Raw genomic sequence first — 19,822 nt, forward strand, 5'->3', positions numbered from 1 at the left:
CAAATTACATTTATTTTGCTAAACTGTACTTTCATACATTGGAGGCCTTTTGAGTAATTCCACCCAATGCCATCAGAGATTAAAAACATGTAATCTTGGTATTCAGTGTGTCTCAACAATACAGCATTAAACCTAAATACCATACATTATTAAAAGTTACTGATTTGCTGGGACTTAGAAAAAAAAAAAAAAACATTCTGATATATTCACCAACACCCTTAGAGATACCAAAAGATGGGAAAAAAAAAAACAAAAAAAAAAACAAAAAAAAAAAAAAAAAAACACAAAAACACACACACACACACAGAGAAGAAAAGGGGAAGATCATTAACAGCAGAACATTTTTGGTAGGTCAGTGCTTTTCTCCTGCTCTCTGCCTTGAAAATACCAACTTTCTTCTGGAGATATCTGCCCTCTTCCATACATGGGGAACTGTATACCCTAACTGTCTGAACTGCTCAGAGTAAAAGTTGCTGAATGGTACACAGATACATACAAAGCACATGAAGCAAGAAAGTGTCACCTGAATTTTCAAGAACTTTACACAGCAAAGTAAAAAAACTAAGGCACAAAGCAATGTGAGAAACTGTTTTACAGCAAGTAGCCCTCTGCAGTGTAATAGGTTACTTAGGTAGGAGTACATCATCTTCTCAAAAGCTATGCTTCAAAAAACACATGCTACATCTAGTCAAAGCCACTAGGACCATACAGGGTTAACCAGAAGAACTGTAATGGCCCCTGGATACAATCAGTGAGATTGATTACTTCTGGCCTCAAGCTCTGTGAAACTCCATCTCTAACCACTTATTTCAGCCTTTTTAGTATATTGCACAGCCAACCATTTCAAAATAATTTCTTCAAGCCTTTATGAAACATGCAACACATTTATCCTCTTATATAGTCTTGTATAGCTTGATTCTTTTCTGTTTTGATTACCTTAACACTTGATGGAAGTATACCTTACAATTCAAATAAACAATGAAAGGTTTAGTTTGACAGCTCTTGGAACCAAGTCATTAGCGGTTTCCTAAGCAACCAGATGATAAATAAAAATAAGAGCCAATAAAATGAAGTCCTATTTAAACAGAGAAAACCAAAACATAGTTACTAATGTAAAAACCGATTTATCTGAAATGTAAATGAAATCTTTAACAGCAATTCTTATGCAGTGAAATAAGCCCGACTGCCATCTGTTGTTGATCAAAGGTCTGTTCAGTATCAAGAGTTCAATAAATACTTCAGTTTTCCCTCTGTAAATCATGAGGGCAGCCAACATTATGGCCATTAAGAAGTATTAATTCTGTTTGTCTTCATTAACATGTTTTTTTCTGATATCTGAAGGGAAAGTATTTTAGAAATATAGAAATTAACTTCATATATTTGTCTATGGTGATTATTTCATCCATCAACAGTCTTTTACAGCAACCACAAAGATCTAATACTATTGTCTGTTATGATTACATTTGTAATCCTGTTAATTTAATCTTCTTACACTTCCAGTTTTTTCTTTATAAATTAATTACATTATGACCTCTCTGTGCTTTTCATTTGAATCATACAGTTTCCATGACAGATGTTTTTTTCTTCTAAAATGAAGTTAAATATTTCTGGTTTTAAGACAACAAAAGATAATTACCAGTTTGCTTCCTCATCCCAGTGACAGCTCGAGTGACCTCACCTGATAATTCTTCTTCCATCCTTTGTTTTTAAACCCTCATCTTTCAAAGAATATGATCACCAAAGCCTCAAGATATCCTTCATTTCCATTTGCTTTGTTTCTCTTCCTTTACTACATTGTACAATACCATGCATGTATCTTTCTGATGTCATAGCTAAGTGTAGCTTCTGCCACAACATCCACATAGTATATAAAACTCGGCTATGTAGATGTGCTTAATCAGTCATTCCCTGTTAAATCATCCACCTTTGCCTGTAGGTAATTCAAGGCAAACCTTAAGTATTGCAGCAGGAGAGAAAAAATCTCTAGCATGCACTGTGAGCATGCTAAAGAAATGTATTGATTTTTTTAAAATAAGACAGATAAAAACAAACAACCATTTGCCCTCCTTCACCTTCACAGCAGCACACACAGCTTCCTTCCCTATGATTTCAGGATAAAGGAACATTCCTCTACATCCTTTAGATCATCTTAAAATCTAAGTTCCTTGAAAATCTAAGGCGGGGAAAAAAAACGAATAAATAAAAAAAAAAGACTGCTTCTCTAGGCACAAGTGCTGAACTATCAATTATTTATTATTAATTAATGGCTGTGCCAATGAACAGAAAACAGCATGCATTCAGAGAAGAATCACAGGGAGTAACCAGGCCTGATCAGGATTTAATTATTTTTATTTACTAAGAGTTTATAAAGCCTGATGAACCTTGGGGGGTGGGGGGAGTTGAAAATAATAGGCTAAAAAAATAGGCAAGAAAACCTCTTTCCAAAAGCTTACCTGAAGTCAATGAACATTAATGATAAAACTAACATCTGCTGAGACAAACAGTAGATGCAATGGTTCATTTACCGCTACTATGAGATGTGAAGTTGGTGATTCACCTCTCTCCCCTCTGAGAAAATCAAGAATATCCCAAGTAGACACAAAAGGATCATTAATGTTCCTCAAAGCTGAAGAAAACAGCATCACCTGCAGCAGGCAGGCTGCTGCTTTCAGACATAGCTCCATGACAGATCTCCTACAGTAGCAAGTCAAGTCTTCTCTTATCAGGCCCATCCTGTTTTTTAACTCCTATTCCTCAGTTTGCTGTCCTTTTAGCTGTACAAATATAACATCATAGAAGATCAGAGAGACGAAATGAATCAGATTAATAGCTTACCTCAGACAAAAAGAAATCTTTAAAAATCAGTATTTACTTTAGAAAAAATATAGTAACTCAGATCATTTCAACGATGCAGCGTACAGCACAGGCTGCACTGGCACAAGGAGAGCATCTGTGAACTCTGAAGTTTGCTTATGAAACTATTCCTAAGTCAGACAACATCCAAGTCACAACTCAAATGATTATTAAGGTTTAGAATCTTTAATAATAGTTTGTATCCTCTGTACAATTAAAAGGCATTCTAAAGACAGTTTTAATCTGCACAGAAAAGACATGATCTTTCAGAATGTATATCCCACATATATTGTAAATATAAAACAAAAAGTGTGTTGACCTTGGATGGCTGCAAGGTGCCCACCAGCTGCTCTCCTACTCCTCCTCTTCAGCAGGACAAGGGGAGAAAATAAGATAGAAAAGCTCATGGGTCAAGATAAGGACAGGGAGATGGCTCACCAACTACTGGCAAAGGCAAAACAGACTCAACTTGCAGAAATTAATTTAATTTTATTGCCAATTAACTATAACAGTAGGATAGTGAGAAATAGAACCACATCTAAAACCACTTTCCCCCACCCCTCCTTTCTTCTCAGGCTCAATTTCACTCCAAACTTCTACCAGCAGCTTCTACTTCTAGTAGCACAGGGGGATGGGGAACTGGGATTACAGTCAGCTCACAACACTGTCTCTGCCACTCCTTCCTCCTCATGGTTCCCCCTGCTGCAGTGTGGGGTCCCTCCCACCGGATCTTCACAATCCTTCATGAACTGCTCCAAGGTGGGTCACTCCCTCAACACTGCTCCAGCATGTGTCCCCCATAGGGGTCACAGGTCCTGCCAGAAGACCTGCTCCAGTGTGGGCTCCTCTCCATGGGCCACAGCACCTGTCAGGAGCCTGCTCCTGCATGGGCTATCTATGGGCTGCAGCTTCCTTCAGAGCACATCTACCTGCTCTGGCATGGGGTTCTCCACAGGCTGCAGGGGGACAACTTGCTTCCCTATGGTTTTCTCCACAGGCTGCACAGAATCTCTGCTCTGGCACCTGGATCACCTCCTCCCGCTCCTTCTTCATTGACCTTGATGTCTACAATTGTTCCTCTCTCCCATCCCCCACCCCCCAAGTTCTCCCTCAGAGCTGCCACACAGTTATTTATTTTTTTAACTTTTCTTAAATATGTTATCACAGAGTCGCCACCAGCATCACTGGTGGCCACCAGCGTTGGCCACTGATGGGTCTATCTTGGAACGTCTGGTACTAGCTCTGTCAGACATAGCGGCAGCTCTTCATGTCTTCTCACAGAAGCCACCCCTGCAACCTCCCCACTAGCAAAACCTTGCTATGTAAACCAAATACAAGTCTTACATCTGTCTGATTACATGACATTCAAAAAACTGTGTATTAGATTTCTATACATCATTTCCTAATGCTGCAGGCGAAACATAGTTACATAATTTACAGCAGCAGAGGAAGGGCTGCAGGAATCATAATTCCACAGAAACAGAGCTGTAGAGATAAAACAATTTCTGCGACCAAAGCAGATGAACTACTATTTTTCCTGTACTCTTTTGCACTATTACAAAATGCAGTGGTACTGTAAGCTCAGTTCAGTATTTCACAAGTACTGTATTTTTTTTTTAAACAGATAAAAGCCCCCTCTCAATAACAAAATAATGTTAGCTAAATGTGATCAATGGCAGGGAACAATTATACAGACCTGAGTCTCTAGTCAGCCACAACAAATAGAACAACAAATAGAAACCTTTGGAGGATGAAGAAATGGAGATGAGCCTTGGCTGTATTTATCTGGACTAATCTGAAAGGGAGCTGAGTGAGTGTATCTCAGACAAAACAGAATACATCAACCACACAAGTTTATTAGCTATCACCATACAAGGAGGCATTTCCATTTTTTTGTACCTGATTACAGATGCTACAGATAATAGTAGTAAACTCATCTTAAAATTATAGAGCTTGTTTTTCACATTTTGACTTCTAAACTAATGTTACAGTACTGATTTTCATTTTAACTACAGTTCCAGTGATAATTACTTATATCTAAAATTCAATGTCACCTAACTGTACAGAAGGATATAAAATATGAATTTCAATATATCAATTTCTTATTAAATAGGCACTCAAGCATTTTCCCTTAATCTAGTCTCTATTATTCAAAAGGAGGAAAACAAAAAGAGAATGACATTTATTCAATACAATATGAAGAGTATTTATGCTTAGTCATTAGCTGGTTGAAGAATATATCCCAAGATACAATAATGCAGACTTTCCTGACTGTATTAGAAATGCTTCTTCTCAGACAGTTCACTTGCTAAAAGTCTCCCCTAATCAGCTGGCAAGTCTCCCTATTTATTCCTAAATTATCAACACCAAAAAAATCTTTCATTCATAATCACTGTGGTTGTCCCACTACCATTCATTTAATGACATTAATGGTTTTTATCCTATCTTTTGGAAGCCATAAGTACAGAAATGACAATATAAAATATTTACAATACTTTATTTCCCTTTCACAATTTATATATATCCAGTTTTGCTGTTGTCCACTTCTGCTCCTTTTCAAGAAGAAAGCTGACTATACATCGAAGTTCTCAGCTGGAATCAGATCTAAGAATGCTGCAGACTATATAGACTGTGCCACTCTCAAGCCTTTTGGGCCAGATCTGTGAAAACTGGTGAACAGGTTTTTTAGATCAACCGTTCCACTTCCAGTTTTGTAAATAACAAAGTATTCCACTCCTTGGCACTATGCAGCTTTCATCCCAGCAAGCACAGCTGAAGCAAAAGTGGATTTATCATAAGAGAAAAGACTCATACAGGATCGTGGCCCCTAAAGGTTAATTAATATTCCCCACCTGGTCCTATTCTAAAGAATGCTGGCTGCAGTCACATTGTGACTTTCCACTTCTAAACACCAGCAGATCAAGTTCTACTATTTTCCTTTCCAAGCAGAACAAAATTCTTGGTAAACTAGGAAGTTACAAAGTTAACCATCACAAAATTTAGAAGACACATTAAATTATTTTACGAAGTCAGCAAAAACTAAAGAGAAAAAGAGAGGCTTACCCCAAAAATAAAAACATCCAAAAAATTTTGTGCCCAATTATGTTAAGGCTGTGTTTGGCAGACAGGTGGAACACAAAGAATCAGGGGATCACAGGGGTGTCAGAAATTTAGTGAACACAGAGGAGGGCTAACAGCAATCAGGAGACTACTTATTTTATACTCTTTGCCGAAAACAAAATGACATGTATTTAAGCCATTTCTGATATATATCAGCCTAACTATAACCTGTTCTTGAAAACCTCAAAGGATGGAGGTTGTACAATCTGAAATACAGTTTCAGAAATCTATTTCTGAGAATATTCTTTGTCACAACTCAAGATCTCTAATCGCTGCTTTGCCAGCAAACACAGAGAATAATTCTTTACCCTCTTTCTCACAAAAGCATTTCACATATTGTCTGTTCTCATGTCTCCCCAGTGTATGTCTCTTTAAGGTCAAACAACCCCTTAGAAATCAATTTTTTTTAGAGGCCATGTTTTCTAGACTTCTGATTGTTTTTCTTCACGATTTAAAATGTGGATGGCCAAACACTGGAGACTGTCATTTTATATATGTCAATCCTGGTTATATATTACAGTTTGATATTTCCTTTTTTCTACCTCAGTAGTCTACATCAGCAGGTCACATACAGTTTGCTGTGTACAGGTTTTTTTTCCTGGTGTTCCTATGCAGCTAATCATTCCCTGTCTTGTGTTCTGTAAATTGTGGAAGCTCAACAATATATCACAGTTCTCAAAAAGAATTTATTAATGTGTTCTGTGATTGCTTGAGCCAACTTCCTATATATTTTTGTGTGAAAACCATCAAGTTCATATGATTTAAGATTTAATTAATAAATATAAATAATAATATACCTAGTCCATTAATCATCTGTGGAGCGAAACGATCCTTGACATTAAAGCTAGAAAAGGTAGCCTGAATGCATCATGTTTTACCACCATAGCCACGTTCATTGTCATGTAGAAGTACAGCAAATACTGCAGTGCTGTTACACCTTTGCTGCCCTCAGGCTAAGAGGCAGCAAGAATAAACCAAGTTAAGGAATGAGACATGGAGATGATATTCCTTTTTCTACGGCTTCAGGTAAGGTCTTAAAATCACCTAGAATGCAAGACAAGACGTTCCTGCTAATTTTCTTGACATGTCCCTTTTTTCCTGTCTCTTAATTCTTCTAGCCTTCAGTTGAAGGAGGGAAGACAGACAAGACTGGGAAGAAAGACCAGGAAGAAAAGGTCAGACCTAGACAGCCAGAACCTCATACTCTGCAACAGCAATGGAGCCTTTGACCAACTTTTGACCTTTAGCCAGGCAGCTAAAAGACCAGTTAACACAAGGTCTTACACAGTCCTCGGCTGATATAGGTTTGCCAAACCACTGAACAGGTACCTACGTCACACTAGGAGCTCTATAAACATCAGTACAAGGAACAGATGATGCATTTCATTTCTCACTGCTCTTTTCCTTCCCTATTTTTGTGCATTCACCTCATATTTTTCTTCACAGACAGGATCTGACTCACACAGTAGCAAGAAGAGTAACAACTTCAACCTGTCCCAATGAACTTTCTCATTTCCCTGAAAGGACAGTTTAAAAAGGTTACAAAAAACCCTGCCTGTAGCTTAAAAAAGTGGGCAAAAAGAATGGCTAATGTGAAAGATGGTGTGAATAGCAAGTTAGAAGACATTTTATCAGAATAGACTAGTTCAGTGGGAAGGGACCTACAACGATCATCTAGTCCAACTGCCCAACCAATTCACAGCTGACCAAGTTAAAGCATGTTGTTAAGGGCATTGTCCAAATGCCTCTCATACACTGACAGGCTTGGGGCATCGACCACCTCACTAGGAAGCCTGTTCCAGTGTTTGACCACCCTCTCGGTACACAAATGCATCCTTGTGCCCCCTCTAAAACTCTCTTGGGGTGGGGTAGCTTTGAACCATTCCCACACGTCCTGTCGCTGGACCCCAGGGAGAAGAGATCAGCACCTCTCTCTCCACGTCCCCTCCTCAGGAAGCTGCAGAGAGCAATGAGGTCGCCCCTCAGCCTCCTTTTCCCCAAACTAGACGAGCCGAAAGCCCTTAGTCGCTCCTCACAGGACACTGCTTCCAGCCCTTTTTTCACCAGCTGTGTTGCCCTCCTCATGCACTCAAGGGCCTTCACATCCTTCTTAAACTGCGGGGCCCAGCACTGCACGCAGTGCTCAAGGTGAGGCTGGACCAACACTAGATGCAGTAGGATAATCACCTACCTCCTCTGACCGGCTGGTTGCGCTCTGTTTGGTGCTCCCCAGGATGCCGTTTGCCCCCTTGGCTGCCAGGGCACACTGCTGGCTCATACTGAGCCCGGTGTCACAGCACCCCCAGATCCCTTTCTGCAGGGCTGCTCTCCAGCTGCTGCTCTCCCATTTTGCCTGGCATTACTCCATCCTAGTTGCAGAATCCGGCATTTGTTCTTGTTGAATTTGTGATCAGTGAGATAGAAGGCTAGACATAATTCTGAGTATTAATACGACCCCTTTAAGTATATAAAAACACCTCACAGACCACATATGCCATTGGAATCAGTAGCCCATAAGGCTACTCATATCAAGCAGTTTCAATAAAATTATGTATGGTATCTAGCTCCTCCCAGCAGAAAGCTAAACATGGCAATTAGAGATCTTAATATAAACATGTGAACCTGTCTACTGCCTAAATGAAGTTCCTTGATTCACCAAAAATAGTAATTGCTGGAAGAGGTTTATAGCACCACACCAAAGAGATTCAAAAAAGTCTAATCAATGCAAAGATGTTGAAGGAAGTTTTAGTTTAATTTTAATAGTCCATAATTTGTTGAAATAACTTCAGAAATGTCACGTTTCTTTTCAGACTTTTTCACATCAAAAAGAGCAAGGAACGAGCTTTGCCTGTGGTTATTTTACTAGCCAAAATCTGACAAGGAAATTGATCCTCTTCCAAGACACAATACAAGAGTTGAATAGATGTCTTTTGGCAGCTATTGGTATGGTACCTCACCAAATCTCTGCAGGAAAAGGGAGAAAATATTTTTGCCAAAGGTACAAGATTTATGGTCTGAATGAAAGGGGAAAAAAATCCCCATCAACCAAAGAAAAACCCACCTCATTTTAATTGTTTGGAAGGTTTTGATAGTATCTCTTACGGCCTTGGTAGGGGAAAAATGACAAGTCAATCATGGGATACATAGTTACTACTACAAGTACACATAGTCCTCTCTGCAGTACACGCCATTCTCTTGATGTCCAGTAGAACCAAAGGATCTCCAGAAGCAAAGATTTTCCTCTGAGATGCAAATGAACACATCCAAGGTTCAAAGCTGCAATACCAACGTGTTGCCTTTAAGACAGGTACAGAAAAACATAACATGCATCAGTACTGAATTGTGTACAGAGGCAGAAATGCAGTGATCTGCTAGAGACTCAGAAACTTTATTTTATAAGGGAAGAATAAAATGTCCAAGAAAGAACTGGATGTAGGTGAATAAGGCTTGCTGAGATAACTTATCACTTGTTATAACACATGGGTAAGCAGAATACTTAACAGCCTATAGCTCGTAGTCCTGAGTTATTGTAACACCTGGGAGTACTGAATTTACCTTGTATCATAAGAATGAACAACTGCGCACCCCTCTCGCTTGGGTTTTTTTTTTGTGTGTGTGTGTGTCTTTTTACTATAGTCATGTTATTGAGTTTGTTTTTTTGGAGCTTACAAGTGGGCTTATAGGTAAGAGGAAAACAAAATTGCAAAGATAGATTACCTTCATGCTTATCTTCAGTCCAGCTCTCAAAATCTTAACTGAGACAGAAGGGAACATTGAAATACCGGTTTTCTGGAGAAGAAACCACATGCTTTCAATTTCACCTTATTTATGTAATGTTTCTCTTTGGAAAGCTCTTTCTAGCCTCAAATCTATGTAAAACCAATCATTCCTCTCAAAATATTTGGAATAGATACATTGAAAGGCACCTATTCAAATCTATCAAGTCACATCTTTTTTGTATGAGCCTTCAGTCATAGGCTTGGAGGTCCTCAAGTGCTCGTAACTTATGAATCCCCAACACAGTACACCAGCTTGGAAGGCCATCCTCTGGCTTCCAGGTATGCCAGATACAGAAGAGTGTTCTGCAGACTCTCTACTTCCATATCTATTGGCTCTGGCACATCCTTGGGACTCTAAATGACAGCCACTAGAATAACTGAAAAATAATTCTTGTCAAGGATAATGTAGGTATTTCATGTTTTGCAAGCACAATAAGCCTTTATTTTGGGTGATAGGGGAAACTGATTAGAACAGGTTAAGAATATAGATAAAGCTAATGAATTTTGGGTACAACCTCCTTGAATGGGTCACATCCATCAGATGAGACAGCTTCCAAGGACTCAGATGAGAACATGTCTTTAAAAAGTGAGAGAAAAAAACCAAACATCACTGGGAGATGGGCCCAGGAAATCTCATTTGTAGAAATTCAATAGTATTCAGCAAGAAAGAATACCAGCCAACATACAAGGCAACCTGCAAATCCTGACAAACCTAATTAAAAAGCTGAGACTATTACTCAAGGTGCACAAGTGAAACTGTTAATGCATCTCCTTCTTGGCCTTACTGCATGTTACTCTAAGTAAAAATGTATTACAACTATTCAAGAATCTTTGGAAAACGCCACTTTTTCCAGGTTCTAGGATACAGGAATGTCCTGTTTTGACAACAGCATGCAGCCACTGTCCTGTAAGACCCTGCAACTTCAATGCAGTCAGTCTTAACTACAGGGTTTGTGAGAAAGATGCAAGCAATCAATAGGCCATTCTGCTTGCCTTCAACAGGCTGAGGAATTAAATCTGTCTGTTGCACAGTAGAATCTGATTCAGAAACAACCCAGAATATGGAAGCAGGCAAAACCTAAGTGTAGCTTTGTTGTAAAGAAACTTAGCACATCAACACCAAAGATCAGTAAATTATTCCTGTAAGATAAACCAAACTGACCCCAGGATATTTTCACCCTCAAAATTTCCATTCTCCTTCTGTTGAAAGACAATGTTACAGTGGTGTTCTTTCTGTAAGAAAAAAAAAAAAAAAAAAAAGACCACAAACAAAAAACAGTATTTGAAAACTAGAGAATGCAACAACAAAAGAACTTTGCAAAGTCTTTATAATCAGAATGCTAATTAGTGTTCAAAGTTTTCAAGACACCAAGAAAAACAGAAAAACAAAAACTAAATGTAAAATAAAGTCAAGCATCAGACAACAAAAACAGAAACAAATTTACCTCTAGAAATACTTTGGAATTCCAAAATCCTCAAGAACCAATAAAACTACGACTGCAATTACCCAAATAAATGAAGTGAGTATTCTTACAAAAAGCTAAATACAGCATTCTTCAGTTTATTTTGCCTGAGAGAAGAAATCAAAGTCTGATCAATGAAAAGTCTTGATCAGCTTGAATTTATGAGTAGCTTGGAGCAACCATATACAAGCCAGATGTTAAAATACATTTTTGAAGATGAAGGGGGGGGGGGGAAACGACAATTAAAAAAAAAAAAAATCACCAAGTTGTGTAGAGAAGAATAAACAAATATTTTTCCTCCACTCTTACCTGTTTAACTAAAATGAATTGTTAGTTTTTCATTTTGTGCACAATAATAAAATGTAATACTTTTCCATTTTTTAAGATCTTATTTATTTCACCAGCTAAGAATAGGTAGAAGAACTGAAGAACCATTTATTATTAAGATCTTTCGTGTAGGCCTCCTGGGAGGCACAGTCAGCAACTCAGAAGTGAAGTCAGGAAGGATGTCATTGCCCTTGGGTAGCCAACATTCAGTCGCAGCAGGCAGCCTTTACTGGCCACTGTGCTATAACAGGTTCTCAGTAGGAAAGGCACCATGTAGTAGCACGATGACGTGCAAGATAATGCCTAAAACTCAAAACTGTTCTAGAGAGAGAGTGTTTAAAGTAGCAGTGGAAGGGAAGAAAGGCAGAATGACTTGGTTCTCTTTTTAGTCCTGAACACTAGTAAACATTTTTCATTCTGTATCATGTTCAGGAAAACCAAAAAAAAAAATTTCTTTCCATTACGTGGTTTTTTTTTTTTTGTCATTACTTGCTTACTGCTCTGCTGTAGTTCTCTCCTGGACTCTGCCATTTATTACATCTTATTTCTCCCAAACAGGAATTGAATACACCCAGGAAACACCGAGCTCTTTTAACATATTGCAAATTGTTTACCAGTTCCTTATTTGATAGGCAGATCAATCATCACTGTCGCTGTATTTTTATTTTTCTTCTTTAAAATGGCTGGAGAGGCTGAACTAGAGTCAATCATAGCCATTACCATTAGTTGAGTAAAAAGACAATGAACAGGTTTACAGCCAACAAAATTTCATCCAGAAAAATAAGTAATTCAGATCCAAAGCCTTTCTATGAACAGTGGGCAGCAGTATAGTATGTTAAGTCAAATTGAAACCAACTGCAAATTTTCCATCAGAGACACTAAAGCGCTGTGCATGCGTGTATGTGTGCACACATGCAAGTGTGTCAAAGGTAGTGGTTTGCAAGATGTTTGGTTTTTTCCTGTTTCCCATCAGATCTCTTTCAGATTGCCTTCAATCAGATTTTGAAATTTAATTCACAGATCTGCTCTGAATTTTTTTAAGTAGTTCCACTTACTTGGATGGACTCAGTTGTCATTTAGTGTGAATTAAAATAGCAGCAGTTGGCATTCTACCACACTGAGTAAGGAGAACTAGAACATCTGGGAGCAAGATCCAAAATCCATTCTTTGATGGTTGCACATCCCTAAGTCCCAGTCAGCTCTGCTAGAGATGCAAGGCTACACACTGCTATCAGGAACGCAACAGGCATGAAGCCAAGACAGCAAGTAGGTGGAAGACAGATGCTTCTGTTTCCTATAGAGCTACTCAATTGTGCTTTACAGAGTATCTGTCCACTAATTGCAAGCAGCAATATGCCAGGACATGATGTGCTGTGTGCCACCTTCACAATTTTGAAATGCTCCCCAGCATCCAGGCATAGTATTTTTCTTCGGGAAGATGCAGGCGTCCATCAAATATAAAGAAATACAGCAGCTCCTGCAAGACTTTGGGAGACTTCATAAATCAATGAAAAATCATTTAAAATCTGTTCAGATCAAGATGTTACCTAGTCATCTGCTGTTTGATCAGCTTCAGCTATACTTTCGGTAAAAAAAAAAAAAAAAAAAAGCACAAGTGTAAATGGATTACTTCTCTGTAGTGGTGGGAAATGACTGCAGCCAGCACTTCTGAAAAATGCACACAAACCAGCTCCTCTTTTCTGGATTTGACATTTTTAAATCATGAGGTGGAAAGGTCAGGTAAAAGGAAAACAGGTTGCTACAGAGCAGTAGTTACATCCACAGTTGCCATTACACTCTCACTCCCCAGCTCCAATACACAGATCAAGTGCTGATACCCTAAATGGGCACAAAATATGAAAAGCCCTCCAGGCACCCAACTTCTCACACAAAACACAACAGGAATCCACCATCACTGCACTGATGGACTGAAGCACTGTTCACGCAAGTCCAGTCAGGATTGACAGCATGAAACTAGGTCTAGGAAAACGCAAAAAGATGTAGTATGTGAAATCTGGCCCTATTTTCTTCAAAAAATGGGAACTGTATTACCCAATCTGGCACTTTCTTAGCTTAATCTCAGAAAGAAAAAGGTGTGCAAGCAAACTTCTGACGATAAGAAGTCTCAGGTATTCCCTTTAAGAAACTTCTGTTTGGTGCTTTCTGTGTGAGAAACAGAAGACACAAACCACAGGATTGAAAAATATTATTGTTGTGGCATGTAAATTATTAATCATTTTAATTCTTTTCAAGTACTTTATTAGAAAACAAATCTACTTGGTGTTGCTTCAGTCTTGCAGATGTTTTGCTTTCAAGCAATTATATTATAGTCATATTGCCTCTCAAGACAGTTTCTAATGAGAAACCCAATTAGTATTCAGCACTTTAAAGAGGTAGAATTTAAGAGTTTGTTGTTCATCTTTTCTTAGCCAGCTAGATTATGAACACAATTTATTTTGCATAATAAAAACAAGAATAGAAAGTAATAGGAAGAGACAACAGGTCCATCAGGGGAACCCTTAAATACAACTTGTTTTTAATCAATTTATTTGATACAGTGGTTTCTAAGCTGAGCAAGTTTATATGTACCGTGTGCCCATAAAAATAATAGGAGTGAAAAACTAGATGCTCTAATTCTTAAAGCATGTTGATCAATGAGGATTAAAAACATTGCATAAGAACAGGAAAACAGCACTAGGTCTTCAGCTATGGGATAATGCAGTTATTTGAGAAATATATGGCAGAAAGATCTAGCTTCCATTTTTATTTATGCAATTTAGGTAATGGGGAAAATGTATTAGGCTCTTCTAAAGCACAGTGATGAAGCACATCCACAATGAACAAGGTCAATAACTGTATCTGTTTACAAACAGCCAGATTATGAATCTGCTGACTTGTGATCCTGAAAGCTCCTTACTAAGTCAGATTAATGTGGAGTTTCTGTTTATCATCCTGACATAGCTAAAGAGCCTCATGTCCAAAGAATACAAACTGCTCCCTGTTTTCAACACTGTAAATTTCATTATGAGCTCACTACCCATTTCCTGATTTTACAATAAATTATGCACAATTTAGCCAAACTATACAGAAATCACAATTCATCTATGCAGGCATATCAACTGCAATCTCATCTGCTGGCAAATGGATTTCAAACAGCTGAAAAGATAGTTACTGTATTTTATAAATAACTTACAACTGCAGCACATGCACATATGCAAAAAAAGACTTAAAAACCCTTCATCCAGCAATGAATGAACTGAACAAAACCCCCAAGTTTAAATGCTTAAATTTAGTCGGGCATATACACCACTTATGGGGTTTTATGGTATTTTCATTTTAGGTGGCCCAGGACTAAGTATATGTAGCAAATTGTAGTGAGACAAGTAGCTTGCCTGGATTTTCTATATTGAAAATAGAAAGATCGCACAGCAGGAGCACACTGGATCATCTCCCATAGTCTACTGAGTATGAGATTGTGTCTCTGATTAGGCTTATCATTATAACTACTGTGGGTTTATTCACTTCTCTATGCCTATGACCTCAGTATTGTATTTTGCAGCAGCCAAATGCCGATAAAGGCTAGGGATAAAAAAAAAGATCATTCTTTCTGCAAAAATAGTTCAACCTTATCTTTCCTTTTTTTCTAAACAGTTTACAAACAAAAATAAAATCTAAAATGAAAAACTGCAACTCATGAAGCTGTCTTTAAGATGCTGCTGAGGAACTTCTTTTTGCCTTATCTCAGCCATGCATTTTTCCCTTGTTTTTTGCCCCATATGAAATTATGCTGCTGGGCTTTTCTTGTTAATTAGAAACAAGGTCTCAAGACTAATCTAGCAACAGCCAAAAAAATTATTCCCTCCAAGAATACTCTGCACTGATCCTGTTATATGACGGGAATCTTAAATATTGCAAAATAATTGCTCAAAAAAGGCTGACTCTAAATTACCTACTTTCAAACTCTACATATGAAAGAGTGACACAACACTTCATCTGACAGTTAAACTGCAATTTAAAAAAATAATGAAAGCTTCCCATTGATATTAAACTATAATTTGCAAATAGTATATGCAATAGCATCTAAAGAATTTGCAAGAAATCTAGGTCAAAGCCATTGTTTTTATTAGACCTTATTAAAAAAAAGTTAAGAAAATAAATTAATCCCCTGAAAATATACATGTTTGAAAGAGTGACAAAAGCCACAGACATGTTCAAGACACAGCATATATCAAACAGGACATGAAGCACTCTGAAAGTATATGGCCACATCTAAATATGCTAAAAAAGATTTCCAAAGTAGTTACACTCTATTTAACATCCCACTGGTCAAATCAGTCCCGCTCCAAAACAAATAACTTCAAAACACGCTGCACCAGAATAACATTTTGGATTAATACCTTCTCCAGATGGACTTTTCAACTTAATGAATAACAAGTAGCATAAAATCTTGCAGCCAAAATTATACCCACTCAACTCTGAACAGAGGAAGCAGCACAGAGATGAACAGAACACTTAATGGTCCGCTAACCACCCTAAATACTTGCTCCTCCTAAAACATTCTTCATCCTAAGCACTTGGAAGGATGTGGTATGACGAATGACTCAAGACAGTAACATCAGGCCATTCACTGAAAAACAGACTACTGAACTAAGGAATTATGGGATCACAAGGCCAGAGCTGGGTCAAAACAACCTACCAAACTTCCTAACAAAAGCCTGTAAAATCAGTTCAGCATTTATTCTGTATATAGAGAATTGTTCCACTTAAGGAGAAAAAGCAGATTTCAGAAGGTAGCTTCTTTACTCATAAAACTGATGTCATAAAGTCACTCTCAAGAAGAAATTAAACTATAGACCCAATTAAAATTAACCCCTTCAGTAAGAAAATAGCATGTAGGTTTACTTGGTCAAATACGAGAGAATGTAGAAAAAATATGAACCACACTGACAAGGAAGTAATTGAGTAAGAACTACAGCACTTTCAAAAAAGAGGCGTAGGATTCGGATCAATGTAAAATGTTCCACTGAGGAAACACTCAGCTTGTTAGCACACTTCTAATAACTACCAATTTTGTGGCCAAACAAAGACTGACTGATTAATCTTCCTATAATACCTACATAAACAAAAGAGAAGTTACAGTGATAAACCTGAGTTACCTCTACTGCCACTACTGAAACACAAAACCAGAAGTTGCCATTTTCAAATGTAGACTGAAAAATTAAGATACTGGGTATATTGGTGAAGGCTGATTTTAAGATGATAAGGTAATAGGCTGATTTAAAGAAAATAAAGTAATATGTCAAGTAGCTACTTCTCACCCATGGAGAGAAAGACAAAAATAGACAGACACCTTCATAGGACAATTCAAGCACAGAGCTCTAATTTAGCCATTAGCTAGCTAATACAGCTATTAAATGATGGAGCCTTGAGATATTAGGCCTTGTGTATACTGTGCTCTGGCACACAACTTTCTGCCCAATTTCAACAGTCCTAAACAAAGCTCTTACTGGCTTCAGTAAAGGTCAAAGTATCAGTAGAAATTTAGCACTGTAGAACACCAAGCATAACAATGACTGAATTCAATTCCACTTAGGAGTATCTTCACCCCCAAAACCTATAACTGCAAAAAAACATCAGCACAGACCCTCTACACTGCTTTGGCCTTAGCATTGCAAGTAGCCAAAACCAAATCTTTTCTTGTGATGTTTCTTTTGTTTATTTGGTTTTCTGGCCAATTACATATTTAGGTATAAGACAGGAGCCAGAAGTACCACACATACTCTTAAGCCACTATGTTTTGCTTCTATCACTATGGAGGCTACCAGTACTGGAGTTTGCTCATTTTAAAGATGATTTATACCATGATACTTAGATTTTCTTAAAGTCCTAGTTTTTATGTGGTGAAGCTTCAACTTCACTAAAAATTCAAAAGAGAAAGAGTCTCATTCTTTTTATTTTTGCAGAAAAGCTTGGAACTATGAATTCTTACTATTACTTTCTGAAGCTCAGTATACTTTACCAATCATCTTTTTTGAGAACAATCCTTAAAAACTACTTGGGACTGAAAACAGCATGGAAACAGAGAAAGGGACTGAAATAAAATCTGATGGATTCAAAAGCATTTCCATTATAAAATTACAGAACAAGAAGTGCTGAATGACAGCAAACAGTAACTGAAAAGTCAGATTTGAGAGAGAGAAACCTCATGGAAAAACATCATGAAAATGGCAAGTGCTTCAATTTTAAGATGTATTTGGGATTGTCTATTTGAGAGTGTACATAATACCCTAAAGTCAACATGAAAGAAGTGAAACACAAGGTGCCAGTATTTGAGTCTCCATTTGCAGAGTTTTAAGGTTTATAAATCCTCATATGGGACATTTCAACTGCAATACAGAAGAAAAAAATGGAACCCTATTATGCCTTTGTTAATAAAATCAATTATGCAGTTAAATCTTTTTTCTGATTCCTCATTTTTCCCAAAAAACATCTATGTAGTTGCTACTTAATGGTCTAGTGTTTTTTTGCAAGTCATTATTAATATGGAAATTAAAATAACTATTTCTATGTGAAAAGCATCAAAACAGATCAAGCGATTCCTTGGTTTTTATTATTAAACTCTCTAGATAAAGATATCAATAGTAATAGTGCTGCTTGCTCAAGTGTTACTAAAATGACACTGGACATTCAGTTCACTGATTTTTAGGATTACAAGAGTAGAACTGAGATCAGGATTGAATGAGGACATCACTTATTTCCTACTTGTCCATTTCCACTTAAAATAGATGCTTAAAAATCCTTAATTATTCATTCCAAACTAGGAAAGATCATATCTTTTTTTCACTTTGACACAAAACTTTGACAGATTACTGAATGTCAGAAACCTGCCTGCTTTACGGGGCTGTTCTCAGCAGGTTAAAACAGGAGGCAACCAATATGGGAACCCCCTAGATCTCATTAGCTGAGAAGGAAAGGATTTGTTATATACTTTTGCAGTCCCAGGTGGAAATCCTAAGGAGAGCCTACCAATGCTTCAACCTCAAGCTTAGCACTGATGTTCTTTTTTTAGCCAGAAGGGGCTTATCTTATTACCCTTCTTAGCTAGAGTCTCCACATAGAACCAGAGAACATCATCCCAAAAAGTACAGGCAGCACACAAGAAAAAGGCAATTCAGACACTCCCTTGTCTCTCTCAGCTCACTAACAGGATTCTTTCTTACACTTTTGGCTTTGCACATCCCATTAATGTAAAATCATACCACTTCCTTTCTCTTAATTAAGGTGTTATTGATACAGTATAATATTAACCCCACACCTATATTTTTAAAAAACTCATACTACTATGTTGAACTACAGCTAAAGTCACTTGGTTTTCTGCCTGGCAGGACACACACACTAGTTTTTCACCATCATCTGATGATTAATTCAAGCTTTCTATCTTTGTGCATAAATATTTTCCTCTATTGTGTTTCAGGTATTACACCGTGACCATTACAAGCAGTTTCCACATAATCTCAGACTGTCTGCATTAGGTATTTTTTCTAGAAATATTCAACTGTGGCACCTGGAAAGTGATTCCAGGCAGAAGAGGAGTGAGAGTGACAGCATATGTTCTTACTAAAATGACAACTTCACCACTATCCCAACAGAACATAGAAGGGCACAAATTACCTTTAGCACACTGCGAATGCAAGCACGTATAGGGATGCTTGAAAACAACAGCCCTCTGACAGAAACATAACACTGTCACGTAACTGAAACAGAATTTCAACACTTGTCGGAGGTTATTTATATAATGTTGGTGCACGCGTAGAAATTCTCCATTCACACAGAAAACTCTCTACCACTACTACAGCCTCATGATGCTGTTCCCTGCATCAATACAACAGCTTCTAAGTCACAGATGAAAATGTGGCTCATGCTGATACATTATGAAAAGCATATATAAACATGACTGTGCTGATAGCATTAAAGTAAGAATTATGACCATGGAACTGGAAATGTTGTTATTGCCCTCACAATACTAAATTTATCCTTCATGTAACAAATATAGGGAAGTGAAAAAAATTAACGCCTTGGAAAATTTCAACAACAAAAGATTATATCGTTCACTTATTTTTATTTAGGTCACTCAGCATATAAGCCAATATCACCCCTAAGATTTTAACTGTGAACCACAATGTTTCAAGGTCATTCCTTTCCAAACATAAACAGGAACTAAATTAACTGGAAGAGAATAAATGGGGTTTTTTTTGCTTTTTTCCTGTAATCTATTTTACT

At 37.5% G+C, this 19,822-nt stretch overlaps 1 protein-coding gene across 5 annotated transcripts in view; it reads right to left on the reverse strand.

Moving 5' to 3' along the window:
• The window catches only part of OXR1 (oxidation resistance 1), a 294,879-nt gene that overhangs the window by 262,748 nt on the left and 12,309 nt on the right, over positions 1 to 19,822 (reverse strand). The window contains exon 1 of one of the 5 annotated variants that reach the window (XM_080381549.1): positions 1,637 to 2,920. The exons of 2 other annotated variants lie outside the window; for them this stretch is intronic. In XM_080381549.1, the coding sequence (XP_080237675.1) occupies positions 1,637 to 1,697 (61 nt within the window). In that variant the 5' untranslated portion in view covers positions 1,698 to 2,920. Of the gene's footprint in view, positions 1 to 1,636; positions 2,921 to 19,822 lie in introns of those variants that run through there. 2 more of the 5 variants (XM_080381559.1, XM_080381553.1) reach the window with 2 other exon arrangements.

This window comes from Falco punctatus, assembly GCF_963210335.1.
Source record: "Falco punctatus genome assembly, chromosome: 3".
NCBI lineage: Eukaryota > Metazoa > Chordata > Aves > Falconiformes > Falconidae > Falco > Falco punctatus.